This window comes from Cygnus olor, chromosome 1, assembly GCF_009769625.2.
Source record: "Cygnus olor isolate bCygOlo1 chromosome 1, bCygOlo1.pri.v2, whole genome shotgun sequence".
Taxonomy (NCBI): Eukaryota; Metazoa; Chordata; class Aves; order Anseriformes; family Anatidae; genus Cygnus; species Cygnus olor.
This window is the reverse complement of record NC_049169.1, coordinates 147,527,181-147,542,030: the sequence shown is the minus strand read 5'-3', so window position 1 is coordinate 147,542,030 and position 14,850 is coordinate 147,527,181. Positions and strand designations below refer to the sequence as shown.

The following is a 14,850-nucleotide window of genomic DNA, read 5'->3' as shown; positions in this document are numbered from 1 at the left end:
TAAGCTCTGCCACGCATAGAGACATCCTGTGGATGTTCAGGAGAGGAAGGGGAAGAAATCAGAACGAACATCGAGGAGCTAATGTGACCATCTGGGCCATCTTTGGACTGCCAAGATTTTCACTGTTTGAATAGGAGCGAAATTTTAATTGTTCACAGTAATTCAATGGTAGCTCTCATTTTCTTCTAACACAATAATTAGATTTGGGCTCGCAGGCAGCCACTTGAATTAATGAAAAGCTCAGAAGGCTGACTTGGTTCCAAGTCCAGGCGCAGCTCCCCTTCCAAGATGATACTTGGTTCGCGCCAAGCAAAGAGAAAGCTTAAGCAGAGAGCACACAAGGTGAAATACAGCAAGCCTGCAGCCATTTTCCAGACTGTGAAGCACACTTTACAGAGCAAATTCACCTCAAACTTCATCTCAGCATTTCTCCAAAGTGCAGACTCTGCAATCCTGTGATCCTTCAGCATCAGCAGCGTGTACATCCAGATACACACACATCTCACCCGCATCTCTCCTGATGATTTTAGCCCTCTCTCTCCCATAATTAATAGTTGTTTCATGATTCCTCCTTTCCCATTCCTTGCCCTATTAGAGTAAGCAAGAGTCCAAAACAAACAGGTAACACCAGGTTCTGCACCTAAATTTCTAAGTCTACTAGGTGTAGCAGATCCAACAGAATATAAACTATTGGACAAGCAGCAGCAACTCAGAGGTGAATAACCTTAAGCAGTGGCTGCAGTCATTTGTAGTGAAAAGCACCCCAAGATCTTTTTAGACTTTCCTCAAAAATCCAACAGTGAATGAACAGAAACAGCTCTTTGTGATGTGCTGGCAGCAGGATATCTTTAATCTGCCGCATCTTTAATCTGCTGCTTCTACCAGTCTGCAATACCGCGACCTTCAGGTCCACATTCAGCACTGCCTGATGGAAAAATGGCCAGCACAGCCAGTGCATTTCCCTTCTGAGTTTCAAAACACTTCAAAGCTCTCCCCCACCACCACCATTAACAGCTCTGGTCTATCAACCCTGCCCCCCCGAAATGCTGAAGACTTTCCACTGACCACATATTCCTCTGGCTGTCAAAGCATACCACACCCTTGGAAAACATTCCCAGTGCTTTTGGGCAGGCAAGTGACAACTACTTGGCAATAATTATAAAATAGATTGTAGTTGATGTTTACTAAAAGTATTTTTTTTTTTTTTTACCATTCCTTTATACACCTAGGAAATACACATGAATTTCACCTGTTGGAACACAACTTACACTGTGATTTGGAGGGAAACCCTGTAGACAATTGAAAAAACAAGGGGCAGGTAAGGGACGAGCAAGGAACAGGAAGCCAATAAACTAACAGGATGAGATGAGGTAGAAAAGGTTTTCTGTTCCCAATAGACTAGCATCATCTCACATATCTGTCATAGCAAGCATCTACCTACGTAAGCTGCTGGTAGTCTCAGTGTGTTATATACGGGACCTGAAGAGTGCAGCAGTAATGAAAAGTGTGTGGAAACAGCCCTGCAAACACGCAGATCAGAGGAGGAAGGGGAGGAGTTGTTCCAGAGTGTCAGACTGATCGCTTGTCAGGCCATGCAGACCACCATAGTGGAGCAGGCTGTCCCCCTGCAGCCCATGGAAGGCCACATCATAGCAGATCTCCACACTGCAGCCGGAGGAGGACCTCACATTGAAGCACGAGGACATGCCCTGAAGGAGGCTGCGGCCCATGGAGGGCCCAGGCAGCAGCAGGCCCCTGGCACGCCCTGCAGGCCATGGAAGGACCCACGCTGGAGCAGGGAAAAGCACAAGGAGGAAGGAACGAGAGAAACTGTTATGGGCTGACCACAAGCCCCACTCCCCACCCACCCTGTGCCTCTTGGAGAGGCTGGGGATAAGGCAGAAGAGTCAGGCATGGAGTGAAGTTGACCCCGGGAAGAAGGGGGAGGTTGGGGAAAGGTTTTTAGTTTTTGTCTTTGGTCTCTCACCACCCACCTCTCATTTCAGTGGGCAATAAATTGTTTTTCCCCAAGTCAAGTGTGTTTTGCCCATGACGGTACCTGGTAAGTGATATTCCCATCTTTATCTCAATCCACAAGCTTTTCCATCTTATTCTTCCCCCCCCCCCCCCCTTTTATTAACAAAGAGTGGATGGGATGGGTGGGGATCTGACAACCAGCCAAAGTCAACCCACCACAATAAGACATCCAAAAAGAAGAAAACACACAATATGAAAAGTAGATGAGGATTTCAAATTGTGGGGGGAAAAAAAAAAAATCTTTACAACGAAGAACCAAGAGAAGAGTTGGAAAATAAGAATTTCTTCTGACTAAAGTTATGCAGTGCTACACATCAAGTCCTCTGTTCTTTTTTTTTTTTTTTTTTTAAGTATATCTACTTGATAAACTGAGCCGGAATGGATGTTTTATTTCAATCTAAGCTCAGTTATCAACCCCCTCAAGTGTCTTGTCAAAAGACTGATGCCATCTTTTCAAGCAAACAGCTCCCTACACTTTCCATGACTCATCCCATCATCCTGCATGAAGCAATAAAGGTGATGTTCCTACCATCATACCTGCCCCACCTATTTCATGTGGCACCCCATTTCATGTGGCACCCCATTTCATGTGGCACCCCTATGATGTACACTTACCAGCAATTTCTCATCTATTCTGATCGATCGTATGATGTAGACAAGTATTTTACTTTATTTATGCGGTAATTTGATTTTCTAGCATTTCTTACTTTTCTCCCTTTCATTAGCTACTGTCTTTGATCTCCTGTATCTTACATTGCCCTAGGTCTGGTTGCCAAAGAAAGCGAAAATTCCTAGGTGCAAGAGAGTTAAAATCCTATTTTGCATCCCTCTGAACAACCCTTGATTTGTTTCATAGGCATCAATTTGTTATTACAAAAGACCACAAAAAGGCCCTGTCAAGATAGTACTCCAGCTATTAAATAGCAGAGGTCATTTATATGAAAAAAAAGAGAAATCAACAAGTATTCCTTCTTAATCTCAAAACCCACATATTACATGAAATGTAACACTTCATTAGGTAGGGGAAAAATCATGGTTTAATTACAATAATGTAGCATAAACACTTTAGTAGTCGATATCAGGATATTGTGATGTCTAAACTAAACTTGACTTCTCCACAGATACTGTAAACAGACACCCTAAATTCCCTAAATGATCAGCATTAAGAAAAATTTATACAAAGGCAGTCAGTTGTTTAATATTTAAGATGACATGGTGAGACAAACACGCACACATCAATAAGTACAGATAAATGTTATGCTACATTTTGAACAGTTTAGAACTGAAAGTGCTTCACATCTACAGGATAAGAAATGGCTTCATCTCCTCATCCCTAAATGATGAGAGCAAAGAAATAACCCTTTAATAGGTTAAATAAACAGTGCCCCATTTATCCATGCTTATATAAAGTTTCCAACAATTCCGAAGGTCCATGGTGAAATTTACACTCTATATACAGTATAACAAATTGTAAAAGAAAAAAGTTCAGATATTCCTTGGTTCCCAAAAGCCTGAATCTTGCTCTCTGCACTAGAGCTAAGGACAAGAGCTACATATAATGTTTGATTTTTTTCCTTTTTTTTTTTTGTAAAAAAAAAATTATCATCCAAATCCACCTTGAATAAAATCAGTCCCTAAGTCCTGGTCATATTTAACAACTGCTTGATCCCAGTGTTTAAGGCATGTTCATTAGGTATCAGTATAGGGGTACTGTCAGAAATTATTATAATCACAGGTACTAAGTGTCAGCAAATTTACACAGCAATGCTACTCTTTACAATATAATGTAAAACAAAGCCATGTTATGATGGAAGTTGTTCCTGAGTTAAAATTTGCTAAATACTGCTAAGATTCATGTTTTTCTTTTATACTTCTTCCTCTGGAATGTCCTTTTACATATGCTCAATTGACAGGTAAAATGCACTCTAAGAATAGCCTTAGTGTCAGGAAGTAGAAGTGTTAGAGAAACTTTAATTATATTGGCACTGTCAATTCTAAATTTAGCCAATGTGCCATGAATTTGCACAGCTTAGTATCACTTAGCTTTTAGCAAGAGCATTTTTTAAAAATATGAAGATTTACGGATGTCAGTCAACATTCTTGTGCAACCGCAAACAAAAGGAAAAGATTTTGGTATCAAGAATTGTCATAAACTTAAAGTTCTGTGAGTGTATGTAGCTACTGTAGACATTAAGTTTTCTTACCCAGTCTGCTCCTTTACAGTTAAAGGAGGACATTTTTAAATTGTAGGAACACAAATTAAAATACCTACAAATATAATCAGCTTTTAAAATCAGACAATTAATTGTCTATTCAGATTAAGTACCTATTCTCACAGAACTGTTTCTCAAGTCTGTAATGTAATCATTTATGTTCTTTCCTATTAAAAAAAAGCTATCCACATTTCTCAGCTAAGAACAGCTTTAAAAATATTCTTCATTAGATTCAAATGTGCACAATTCTTACCACCCTAATCATTCTTGCACCAACTCATTAAAGTTTATATAAACATTTGCTTAGTTCCAAACATTATATTTAAAAAGAGTTAAAGGACACTAGAAAATCAAGAAGGGCAAAAGGCGTGACCTGGGTCTGTTGCTATACCTACACTTTTGACTGTCAAGTGAAGAAAAACCCCTCAGAAAATTGCACCACCTATAGTTTGATCCAAAGTTTGATGAAATCAAGGGACCCTGACAAATGAGCTTGAATGGGCTTAGTGTTTCAAGTGCTCCAACCGAAGCTCAGCATTTGCAATAACATAGCATCTCCTATTTTAAATACAGGAAAGGATTGCAGTAATTGAACCTTTCAGACTAGGGAATAAAAGTTTTCAATCACGTTCATGATACATGTTTTTCAAATTTGCCAGCAATGCAAATTATGAATTACAGCATGATGAAAAAATTCTAATTTCCAGATTTGTTTCCATTTAAATCTTAGTAGTACAGAAACCAGCAGTATGCTGAGAAAACAGGATGGGAAAGGAATGACTCTGCTTCCACAGTCTGGGAATTCCAAACAAAGTCTTACATAGTGGTATAAAAACAAAGCTCTGAATGAATTTGGCCTAGCTCATGCATCTTATGCAAAAAAAAAAAAGGTTAGCTAGAATTTAATTGTTGTGACCATAAAAAATAAATAGCAACAATTTATTCACAAAATTCTGGATTAGATTGATTTTTTTGCTTTAACAAACTGCATGATCCATTAAATTATCAGCCAGCTGTATGTTTAAGCACAACAATAGAAAATGTAGTACATAAACACCTAAAAATCACAGTCATAAAAAGCAGGCAAGTACATCAGTCTTCTGGTGGCCAAAGCACAATAGATTAGTCTGCCAAATAAGTGTACATGAATGTAAGTCACGGGCATTAGTACTGTTAAAAATTGTTTCTACTGTCAAACAATTTTCTGTAGTTTAATACTGTTTTTAAACAATTGTAAACTGTTTTAAAATGTATGTGCAGACATAAATAACAGTAAAGGATTTAAATACACTGGTCAATAGGAAAAACAACTTTCAAAATTTGCATGTGTGATGAGCGGGTAGTTTGGAGCAAATCCATAATTATCCACAAAGAACTCTGACCCTCCTCAGGTAAGACAGTACTGCCATTATTCCTAACACTTGTGAGCATTGTAAGAACGAGAAAAAAAAACATATCAGCCCTGATATACCAACCACATATGCATTCAAAATTACAGATATTTACAAGAAAAATATATATTTAATTAAAAAGCCACTGAAAAACATGGACTTTTAGTCAGGTGCTGCACCTTCTGCAAAATGAGGTAATTTAGATGCAAACAAATTAAGTTTAGTAGAGTTCAGGATCCAGAGTCTCCACACTTAAAGTACAGATTGCTTCAGTAAATGGCTTGGCTGTTTCTATATGTTCAGAGCAAGAAATCACTAGATCCAGTTAAATCCTGTTTTGTAGTGCTCTTGATGCAACACTGACTAATGTCAGAAGGCTTCCCAGCTCAGTTTTACAACTGGTCTTTCAATAGAAAGAAAAAAAGAAAAAAATGGTTATAAATTGGTTTCATCCCAAGATGGATCGTTCATGTTCTTTAGTACTTTTCTAACAAGCTTCTCCAAGTCCTTGCGAGCTCTTTGTTCTTCTTCTAATGATTTCTTCATCTTTTTGTTATCCTGTTTAACAGAGACAAAACTATTAGTTTGGGTTTTTGATTGTTTTGTTTTAAAGAGAGATCTCTTCTGACCAGGCATATACTTTCAATTACAAATTCTGAAGGCTCTTCTAAGTAAGCCTGTTATTAGCTCTTCAAAAGGAAAGCCTTTCATTAAAATTTTACAAGTTACGCAGTTACTTCGCACAATCAAACAAAAACCACCAAATGGAGACTGAGCTATTTTGTATTTTTACTTAGGGGTCCTTCCGAATGCTACTGCTAGTAACAGATGGCCAATAATCTTGAATTCTTCTGCTCAAAGCTGATCAATGAACAGTAGAGTAGCTACTGTTAATGGAGAAGGGAAACGGAGCAGAAATAGTAGAGTAAGTATCCCTTTAAGGGCCTCCTGGGATTATAACTACTTCCACAATCTTAGAAAAGCATCTGAAAACTTCATGGAAATTAACTTGCTTCATCAGGAAAGCAAATAGTTTGAAAAGAGCATCTCGAAAACCATTGTGTTCTCTGAGAAGTGTTTTGTAACTAAGCTTTACACCAGACAATCTAAGAGGAGTCTGAATTGCAAGAAGCACCAGCACTGTGCACTGAGTCAGATCTCAGTGTTTTACACCATCAGATAATATTGAAACACCACGAACAACAGGACTGTAAGGATGCTACTGACCAAACCACAGAAATGCTTACATTCCTTAATGCACTAGAGGACAAGGTGATGCTGGCAACAGTGGGGAAGCAACCAGAAGATGAGACAAGGCTCCCAAGACAAAGAGTCTAGGGGTGTTTCACACAAACAGGTCTGCAATCCAGGGGTCCCACTGGACTCCCATCAGCTGTCAATTTACCAAAATTTCTAAAAACAGAATGGGACTCCTCAACTCCGTTCTCTCCTCAAAAGAAACTCAGAAATTTCAATCTTTTCTTGTAGGTACAGACAATATCCTTTTCACGTATTTATTGCCAATTCAGGACTGTACTGTTAAAGTGCTGAACAACAGTGATGAGTAACTGACAGTAGCTGCTACAGGAGGGATCTCCCTTTGTGGCCAACTCTTACCAACAGCCAGTCTGGGATTTACACCAGCTAGTGCACCATGTACTCCCAGACAGCTTTTATCCATGAACTCCTGGGTCATCTGGGACCTTCCCAGCTCAGAGATTATTTTTGCCACTTCTCCAGTCAGAAACAAGAAAGCAGCAGGCCAATAAATGCTTCTACGATTCCCAATATACAAGAAAATGAAGTCAGGCTGTAAAAGGTCTTGGCTTTGGAAGATGCCAGATTATGAAGAGTGTATTTGGAGAGGCTCAAGGGAAGTGAGCTGTTGTCTGAACTTCAAGAGAAGGTGATGTTTTGTTTAGAGTCACAAAGAGATCTGCAGGGCCTCAGTGATGCAGCACTTTCACCCTTTGTATGGAAGCGGCCATCCCACAGAAGAATTAGTGGGTTATTATTGCTGCCTGTATTAAGTGAATTGTATTTCTAAAAATACTGCCAAAATCACATCAAACCTAGGATATATATGTTTCAACATAAACTGAAAACAGCAAAAAAATCAGTATTTAATACATCAACAATCCTATTTCAAGGAATGGGCACGACATCCTTAAGAATACTGGGCATGGTTATAGATGGGCAAAGAATTCAGATTCATGTTTACAGCCCCAAAACTGAAGCAATTTGAGTAAAAATGCATTTTACTTTAACATGGGTGATTTCATGAGTCAAAGACGACTTTGAGCAATAGGTCAGTTAAGATCAGTTGGCAAATTCACACATTGGAGAATGAGGATAATTCAACTATTTTGCCTACACACTAAACAACGAATAGGTAGCACAAATATGGTTTAAACAGGCTCTGTCCTGTCAAGAAAAAAACATTAAAACAACTCATTTGGATATTTAAAACACACTTAAAACATCAGCTGGAACTACCATACCAGCAAGTCAGTGTGATCTAGTGCAGTTTCCGATGACAAAAACAAGCACCCTAAGCGAGGGTTAGCCCTCGTTAAAAAGAGCACACGACAGGCAGCGAAAAGAACTCCATCTCCAGAAAGGAGACGCTTTAGGAACTGATTTGTAGGAGGTTTTCAGGTTACTGGAAGACTGTAAATAAAGGCCTAAGTAAATCCAGACTTTTATACTACTACAATCATCCATTCCAAGAATGCTATTTCACAGTCTCTATACACTTATTTTGCTGGTGATACACCAGAATTGGATTTATTTAATACTTTAAATGTTTCAAAACTTGTAATATCCAAAAATAAACGAAACAGAGCTTAGTAAGTCCCCTCAGAGACAGTGTACTTCATACTTTTCTCACAGGTTGATGCTCCAACCACGGTTGACGACAACCACAAAAGACAGTATTTTTGTCAAATTGCTATGTTTTACTTTTAAAAGTGAATCTCGGAGTTTCTAATCTAGTCCAAAATGCAAGCTAATTCTTGTCGAACTGAATCGATTTGCAAGCAGTATTTGTTTTTATAACATGCCATCTTTCCATTCTCCATGTTGCTCTAAGGTAGCAAGTTACCAACCTGTCTTAACTCCTGAACTTCATCCTTTAATGCATATACTGTGTCCACAAGGCTTCTAAAATGGAAAAAAGATGATCTGTTACAATGGTTTTCAGGAAAATATCTAAATTTAAACAACTGTTAAATGAAAAGCATTAAAAAAATACAGTTCAGAGCTAATTTCAAATTTGCATTAAAAATTATCTCTTATCCTGATTTATATTCATTAATCCTTCCTGGCAGCAAGAAAGCAGCAAGGATGTGCTACCAGCTTCTGTGACAGGATACAGCTCTCAAACACATACGGACCTATACTGGTTCCTGTATTATTGCTTTCTGTAACAGAATCATTTTTCATTTCTGACATACACCTTAACAAAAGAAAACAGAATTACACCACACACAAACTAAAAAGACGACACCAATTTAATAGTGAAATCCTACAACAATTTAGTGCTATAGGGCTACTTACAAGTGAAAAATATTTACAGGTGCAGCGTACCACTTCTTGGCACAGAAGAAATAAACTGAGTACCACACACAGAAGCCAGGCAACAAGGATTTAAATGAAGGCCAACTGCACTTAAAAGGACTGGCAGCACACTCCAGACAACTCTGTCCCTTACTACTAATGTACCATACACATACTATTAGAAAAGGAGATGGAAGGAGGAAGGAAAGTGCAAAGTTTACTGTCTTAATCCATCATTCATTAAATGTTCTCTTACTTCTCTTCTATAACAGTCTGACCATTACTTTTAGTTTCTTCTACAATAATTTTTTCTTCTTCTGGAAGCAGGACTTGAGGAGCTGATTCTTTGCGGGAACCTGTTGTAAAAATAAATTACAAAATGAGAAACTTGCAGACAGTGTCAGGGAAATTTTACAGGTTATTATTTCATTCACTGCATGATACACCTGCATGACCAAGGTACATCACTTTCAATTTCTCCCCTTCCCTCTACATACACAGATTACTGACACCTTTTTCTACATTTGAATCCACAGCCTTATAACAAAAATAAGTATTGTCTGAGATTTCTATCCTGGTGATGACAACTTCTGTGTTATTGATGGGGATGCTACACAGTTCAATGTACAGTGCACTGGTCAACTATCAGTAAAATCTGTACAAATCTACCATAGCTGAGTCAGAGGAAGATAGATGCATTCAAGAAGTAGCAATTTAAGCCTCAAGGACAGATTCTGATCTCACACAATAAAAATCCAAGACATAATGCCACCCTAAACCAATTATTCTATCAGTAAGGAGCAGAATAGTGATATAAAATGATACAGCAACACAAGAAAAAAGTTAAAAACCCTTTCCCCAGAACACCATAAACACTACAATTGTGTCTGCACAGACATACACATACGCTTTAAGACTGTCTTCTTGTCCTATAATAAATGAAATACATAGTTCACATTTAAAATGTTAATAATGCACTTAATGGTTTAACAACAAAAACTCAAAGCATTCTAACATCTTCAGAACGTTTTCTACAATTACAATTTTTGACATCAAGATTTAATTCACGCAAATTCTAGTAGTGTAGCTCTAAATAGAAAACCTGCTGCTCAGAGATGCTCGTCCATTCATACATACATAAAGCATGCATTCTAGAAACATTACTTAGTTAGGCTGCAATAAATTACAAGCATTTTTAAGAGGGCTGTAAATTGCTACCTAAGCATTTGTTCAGAATTCAAATACAGCAGATAAGGCGTTAAAATTCCTGTATATTTTAACCAAGATATGAGTATTAACAAGCAAGGTATGTCTGCCTACCAATGTGCTGTGATGAGTTTTCACTGACAAGGAATGCCTTTATTCTAGTACAGTTTGAACAAGTCGATAGGTACTACAGGATTACATGTGTCAGGAGATAGCCCCTGCCGAACAGTTGTTTGTGGTAACAGTGTTTCTTTTACAATTCATAATAATAAATATATAAAACATTTATATATATATATATATATATATATATATATAAAATGTATATATAAAAAATCTAAACACACAGAAAATTAAGGAAATCGAGTTCATTGAAAAATCCTAACTTCCTTAACAGCTGCAGTCTTGAGTTCTGAACAACAAGCTTGTAGGGAACAGTTTCGCAGGACTTGTTAAGCTCATTTAACTGTTTTAGCAATGGCATACATCCTTTAACAAAGAAAAGTTTCCTTAAGGTAACAGCAAAGATCAAACATATCAGTACATGACAGTCAAATTTTGTGGAATAAAGATAACTGCATATTTGAGAACAGAATCTCGTCCTTGAAAGCCTTAAGTTCTTGACCTCGCCAAGTGAACAAATCCTTTCCAAATAAATAACCCCCCCTCATTTTGCTGGGAAAGTGCAACCTACAAAACAAGCTCAGCAAATGGGGCTCATGGACGTTTCCTTGTTTGCACTATCAATCTTTAGTTGTAAAAAAAAGTTGCCTTCTGTTTATTTCAGTTAATTGGTTACTCCTTGGCTTTATTTGCCCAAGATGTAACACAACATCGAGCTAAATGGTATTTTAGGAAGTTAGTTGGTACCAGCTGCTACCAGATCACTAAATTTTGGGTCTCTGTACCAGTTTTGACCGCTTCAGCCTAGCATGTGCTGAGGGAGACTCCAACCAAAGAGAGAGAAGTGCCATGTGTTTCTCACCCATGACTCCCTTCAACCAAAGACGGAGCAACGCATTGTATTTATCTCTGTACAGAGATGCATCCAATTGTCTTTGCCTGGTCAGAGTAACATGGGTCCTTGCCAAACGCAGAAATAGCATGGAGAAGACAGCTTTAAAAAAACATAGTATGTCCTAACTGTAAAGTTATTATATACACACCCATGTGGAACAGATGTCTACACTAGCATATCCTGACGCATGTGCAGCATAGCACAGTAAACACTTAATACTATTGAGACACAGCATATACAGCTTCATAAAAGCAAAACGTTCACCAACATTATACACACAAGGAGAACACCACACAGAACACATACACACTTACATGATGTAAACTGAAGTGAACATTGGCCTTTCTGTGCCACAGAATACCAACTACTGTGGAATTCAGGACATCGCACGTCCTACCTTCACTGCCTTCACTACCTTCACTGCTCTGGCACAAATGGAAAGTTTCTTTTTAAACCTTACAAGCAGTGGCTAACTATTAAAGGTTTACATATCCTGCAACAAAGGAGGATCCGATCATCAAATGAGTACATGCGCAGTAATTTCACTACCTTTTTTTGTTTCATTTGTTTTGTTTAAAGATGCATTTTCTAGCAAATACACATCTAGAATGAACTTCAGGAGGAGTGTCACCTCATGACTAGCACTCAGCAATATTGCCGAAACTACACCCATTGCCTCCCCCAGCTTCTCTGTAACTATATTCCGTGTGACCATCTCTCTCCAAAAAGGTTTACAAGCTACAGCTTGAGGACGTGAAGTTCAAGAAGTTGTTGCAAGTTACATAATCCAAGGTGCCTCCTCAACATGTATTCCACATTTTCACAAAATAATGCAGAAGATAATGCAGAAGACTCCAGAGCTGCTTCAGGTTGCCATATCCACCCTTTGTCAATCTTAAATTTGCAAGTTTTGTGCTGAATTGTATTAACTATTTGACTTGTAGTAAAACTGGGTAGTGTCACTACAAGTCAAAGAGGCAAAAAGAGAATGTTCAAGCTGACCTCCAAAAACTCTGCCCCTAAAACACCTCAAGACATAACAACCAAAAGTACTACTTTAAAAATAATGATGGAGGGGAAAGAAGAAAAAAAACCAACCATCCCAAGCATTACAACACAGGTTTCGTTTGGTTTTACTTCTTGGGGGAAGCTGTTGGGGGAAGGAAATGAGAAAGGATTTGGAGCTTAAAAATTGAGGAAGTCGCCATAACTTTCCAATGGGGAAACTCATAAATCTGGGGTCCTGGAAGACTTGAGATACCCTCATTAGGAGACTGTTGCATAATAAAGACAAAGGCAAAACTTGGAACCATTATGGACATGGTTCAACTAAGTTTCTGTCAATTAAATACCATCAACCAAGTAAAGGTATCTATTCAGTATTAATATTTCGCAGCCCTCGAGTGGAGAACAAAGAATCACAATGCTTTTTACCAACATTAAATTGGAGGCCAGGCTTGCTAAACCTATAGAATAACACAAATAACAGAGCCCACCTGGCACCGTAGCCCACTAGGGCTAGAGACCTGAGCAACACCCACTGTGTAACCTGGTACAAGGGACCTACAGAGCAGGCCTGTCAGTCGCAGGCCGCTGCTTTAGTTTTCAGTGTCTGATCCCCTTCTCAGCCTCATGAGCCACACTGGCAAGCAAGCAGTTCTGAGCATGGCTGGAAAACAGGAAAGCTGAAATCTGTTTGGATATTAATGCGTCTGAAAGTCTTCATATCGGAAATTCAGATCATCTCCATCTGAAACCAGTAAAACATCACACACATCGGAAGCCTTGGAAGCTTTGCACAGACCTTAGTGTAGCGCAGGCAGGAGGGAAGGAAAAGAAGGGGGATGAAATTCAGATATCTTTTCGCTTGAACTACGTATCAAATCTTTGCCTACGTTCAGAGAACTTGTCTGTCTAGGAACCAATTAAGCCAACAATAAAATGGAGGTGGGTATCCGCTTCACCTACTTGAAACTGCTAACTTCAGGGCCTCATTTAAAAGTGGGCTCTCCTCACAGTCAGACAAGAACTGAGCTCCTTCCTCCAGCTGGCCATTTTGAGAAGGCTCAACCAAGGTACTTTCAGTGATATTCTCTGAAAGTTTGCCTTCTTCCTGCAACTGTGAGGTTCCTAATTTAAGCTACTGAAATTAGACCCATAGGGATAGTGGTTAACTTTACAAAAACACATATGGCATAGTTTCAGGCCATTAGAAATGTTTCTTCTGCACAACAAAAGGCACAGTAAATGTAAAAAAGAAGAAACGGTATTTGTAACTATACAGCCCTTTTTCTACCAACTTTAATAGGCTCTCTTCATAAGCTAGGAAGCTCTTCAAAATTATTTCCTTGAGTTTCAAAGGCAGAAGTCTGACTTGCCACTGAAAAACAAATATGTGCAATACAAATTGTTTTTTTTAGATAAGTTAGCCACTGTTATATACAAAAGATATGTCATTTTCCTGTGGAAGCAAGTGATGAAAAAAATAAGCATTACTTATTATTTAAAATACTGTTCTTCATTGTATTAGTTAGAGTCAAGATGCTAAAGTGGATGAGCAGACCTTCCAAGTTAACCTTCTCTTTCTCAGTGACTCTTTGATGAAGTCCTATTGTGAAGAATTCTAAAAATGGTGCTCCCAAACTCTGTGTATGTTGAGATTGAAGTATTGAAAAAAAGAAATCCTTCATGCTATAGATCTGTCAAAAGTCAAAAGGGAGCCCTTTAATATCTTGTGCAGATAACAAGAAAACAGAAACCAAACATCAGGCCAAACTTAAGCACACCGTATAAAATACACCATTTTTTGCAAACTCTCTGGAGCAGCAAAAAAAGGTTTGGCATGAAGCTTATTTATTTATTTTTCACTAGTAGTGGTACACAAATAGGAAAGAACCCCACATGAGTCAGATGACAGATCTAGGCAGTTTACAGCAAAATGTTTTGATGATTAAAATGAGAATAGACTGAAACAAACATACAATTCCGTGTGCAAACCTGAGTCACTGAAGAACAGAATGAAGAGTTTGAAAGACAGATACATCATCTGAAGTGGCAGATCATCCCTCAAGATTTCCTACATTTCACTAAGCAATAAAAAAAGCAACCAGGGGGCTGTAGGACAAAAACTAGAGTCGCTGAAGTCACAGCAAAAAAATCTTACAATATTTAACAACTATATTATATTTTTTGTTCCATTACAGATATTTTAGTGTATATATTAGGTTGTTTTTTTTATTTTAAATCACTCAAGTATAAATATCTTAAGCAGGAACACAAGAAGACTTGCTTTAAAGAGAAGAATGTTGCAATATTAAATCATGAAAATGTGTAAGGTTTTAGAAATAAGTATCAAACTTTATCTGTGGTAACAGGACCTGCAGTAGTATATTTTAAATTGTTCAAAAAATTCAACTGTGCTTTTATT

At 38.1% G+C, this 14,850-nt stretch overlaps 1 protein-coding gene across 8 annotated transcripts in view; it reads right to left on the bottom strand.

Annotated features, from left to right (window-relative positions):
• Positions 1–3,627: 3,627 nt before the first annotated feature.
• Positions 3,628–14,850, bottom strand: part of ARHGEF7 (Rho guanine nucleotide exchange factor 7) — a 120,359-nt gene continuing 109,136 nt past the window's right edge. For 7 of the 8 annotated variants that reach the window (XM_040537164.1, XM_040537140.1, XM_040537165.1 and 4 more), the window contains 3 exons: positions 9,456–9,555; positions 8,749–8,803; positions 3,628–6,199 (listed from right to left, as the gene is read on the bottom strand). In XM_040537164.1, coding sequence (XP_040393098.1) covers positions 6,077–6,199; positions 8,749–8,803; positions 9,456–9,555 — 278 coding nt within the window. In that variant the 3' untranslated portion in view covers positions 3,628–6,076. The other variant, XM_040537149.1, reaches the window with a different exon arrangement.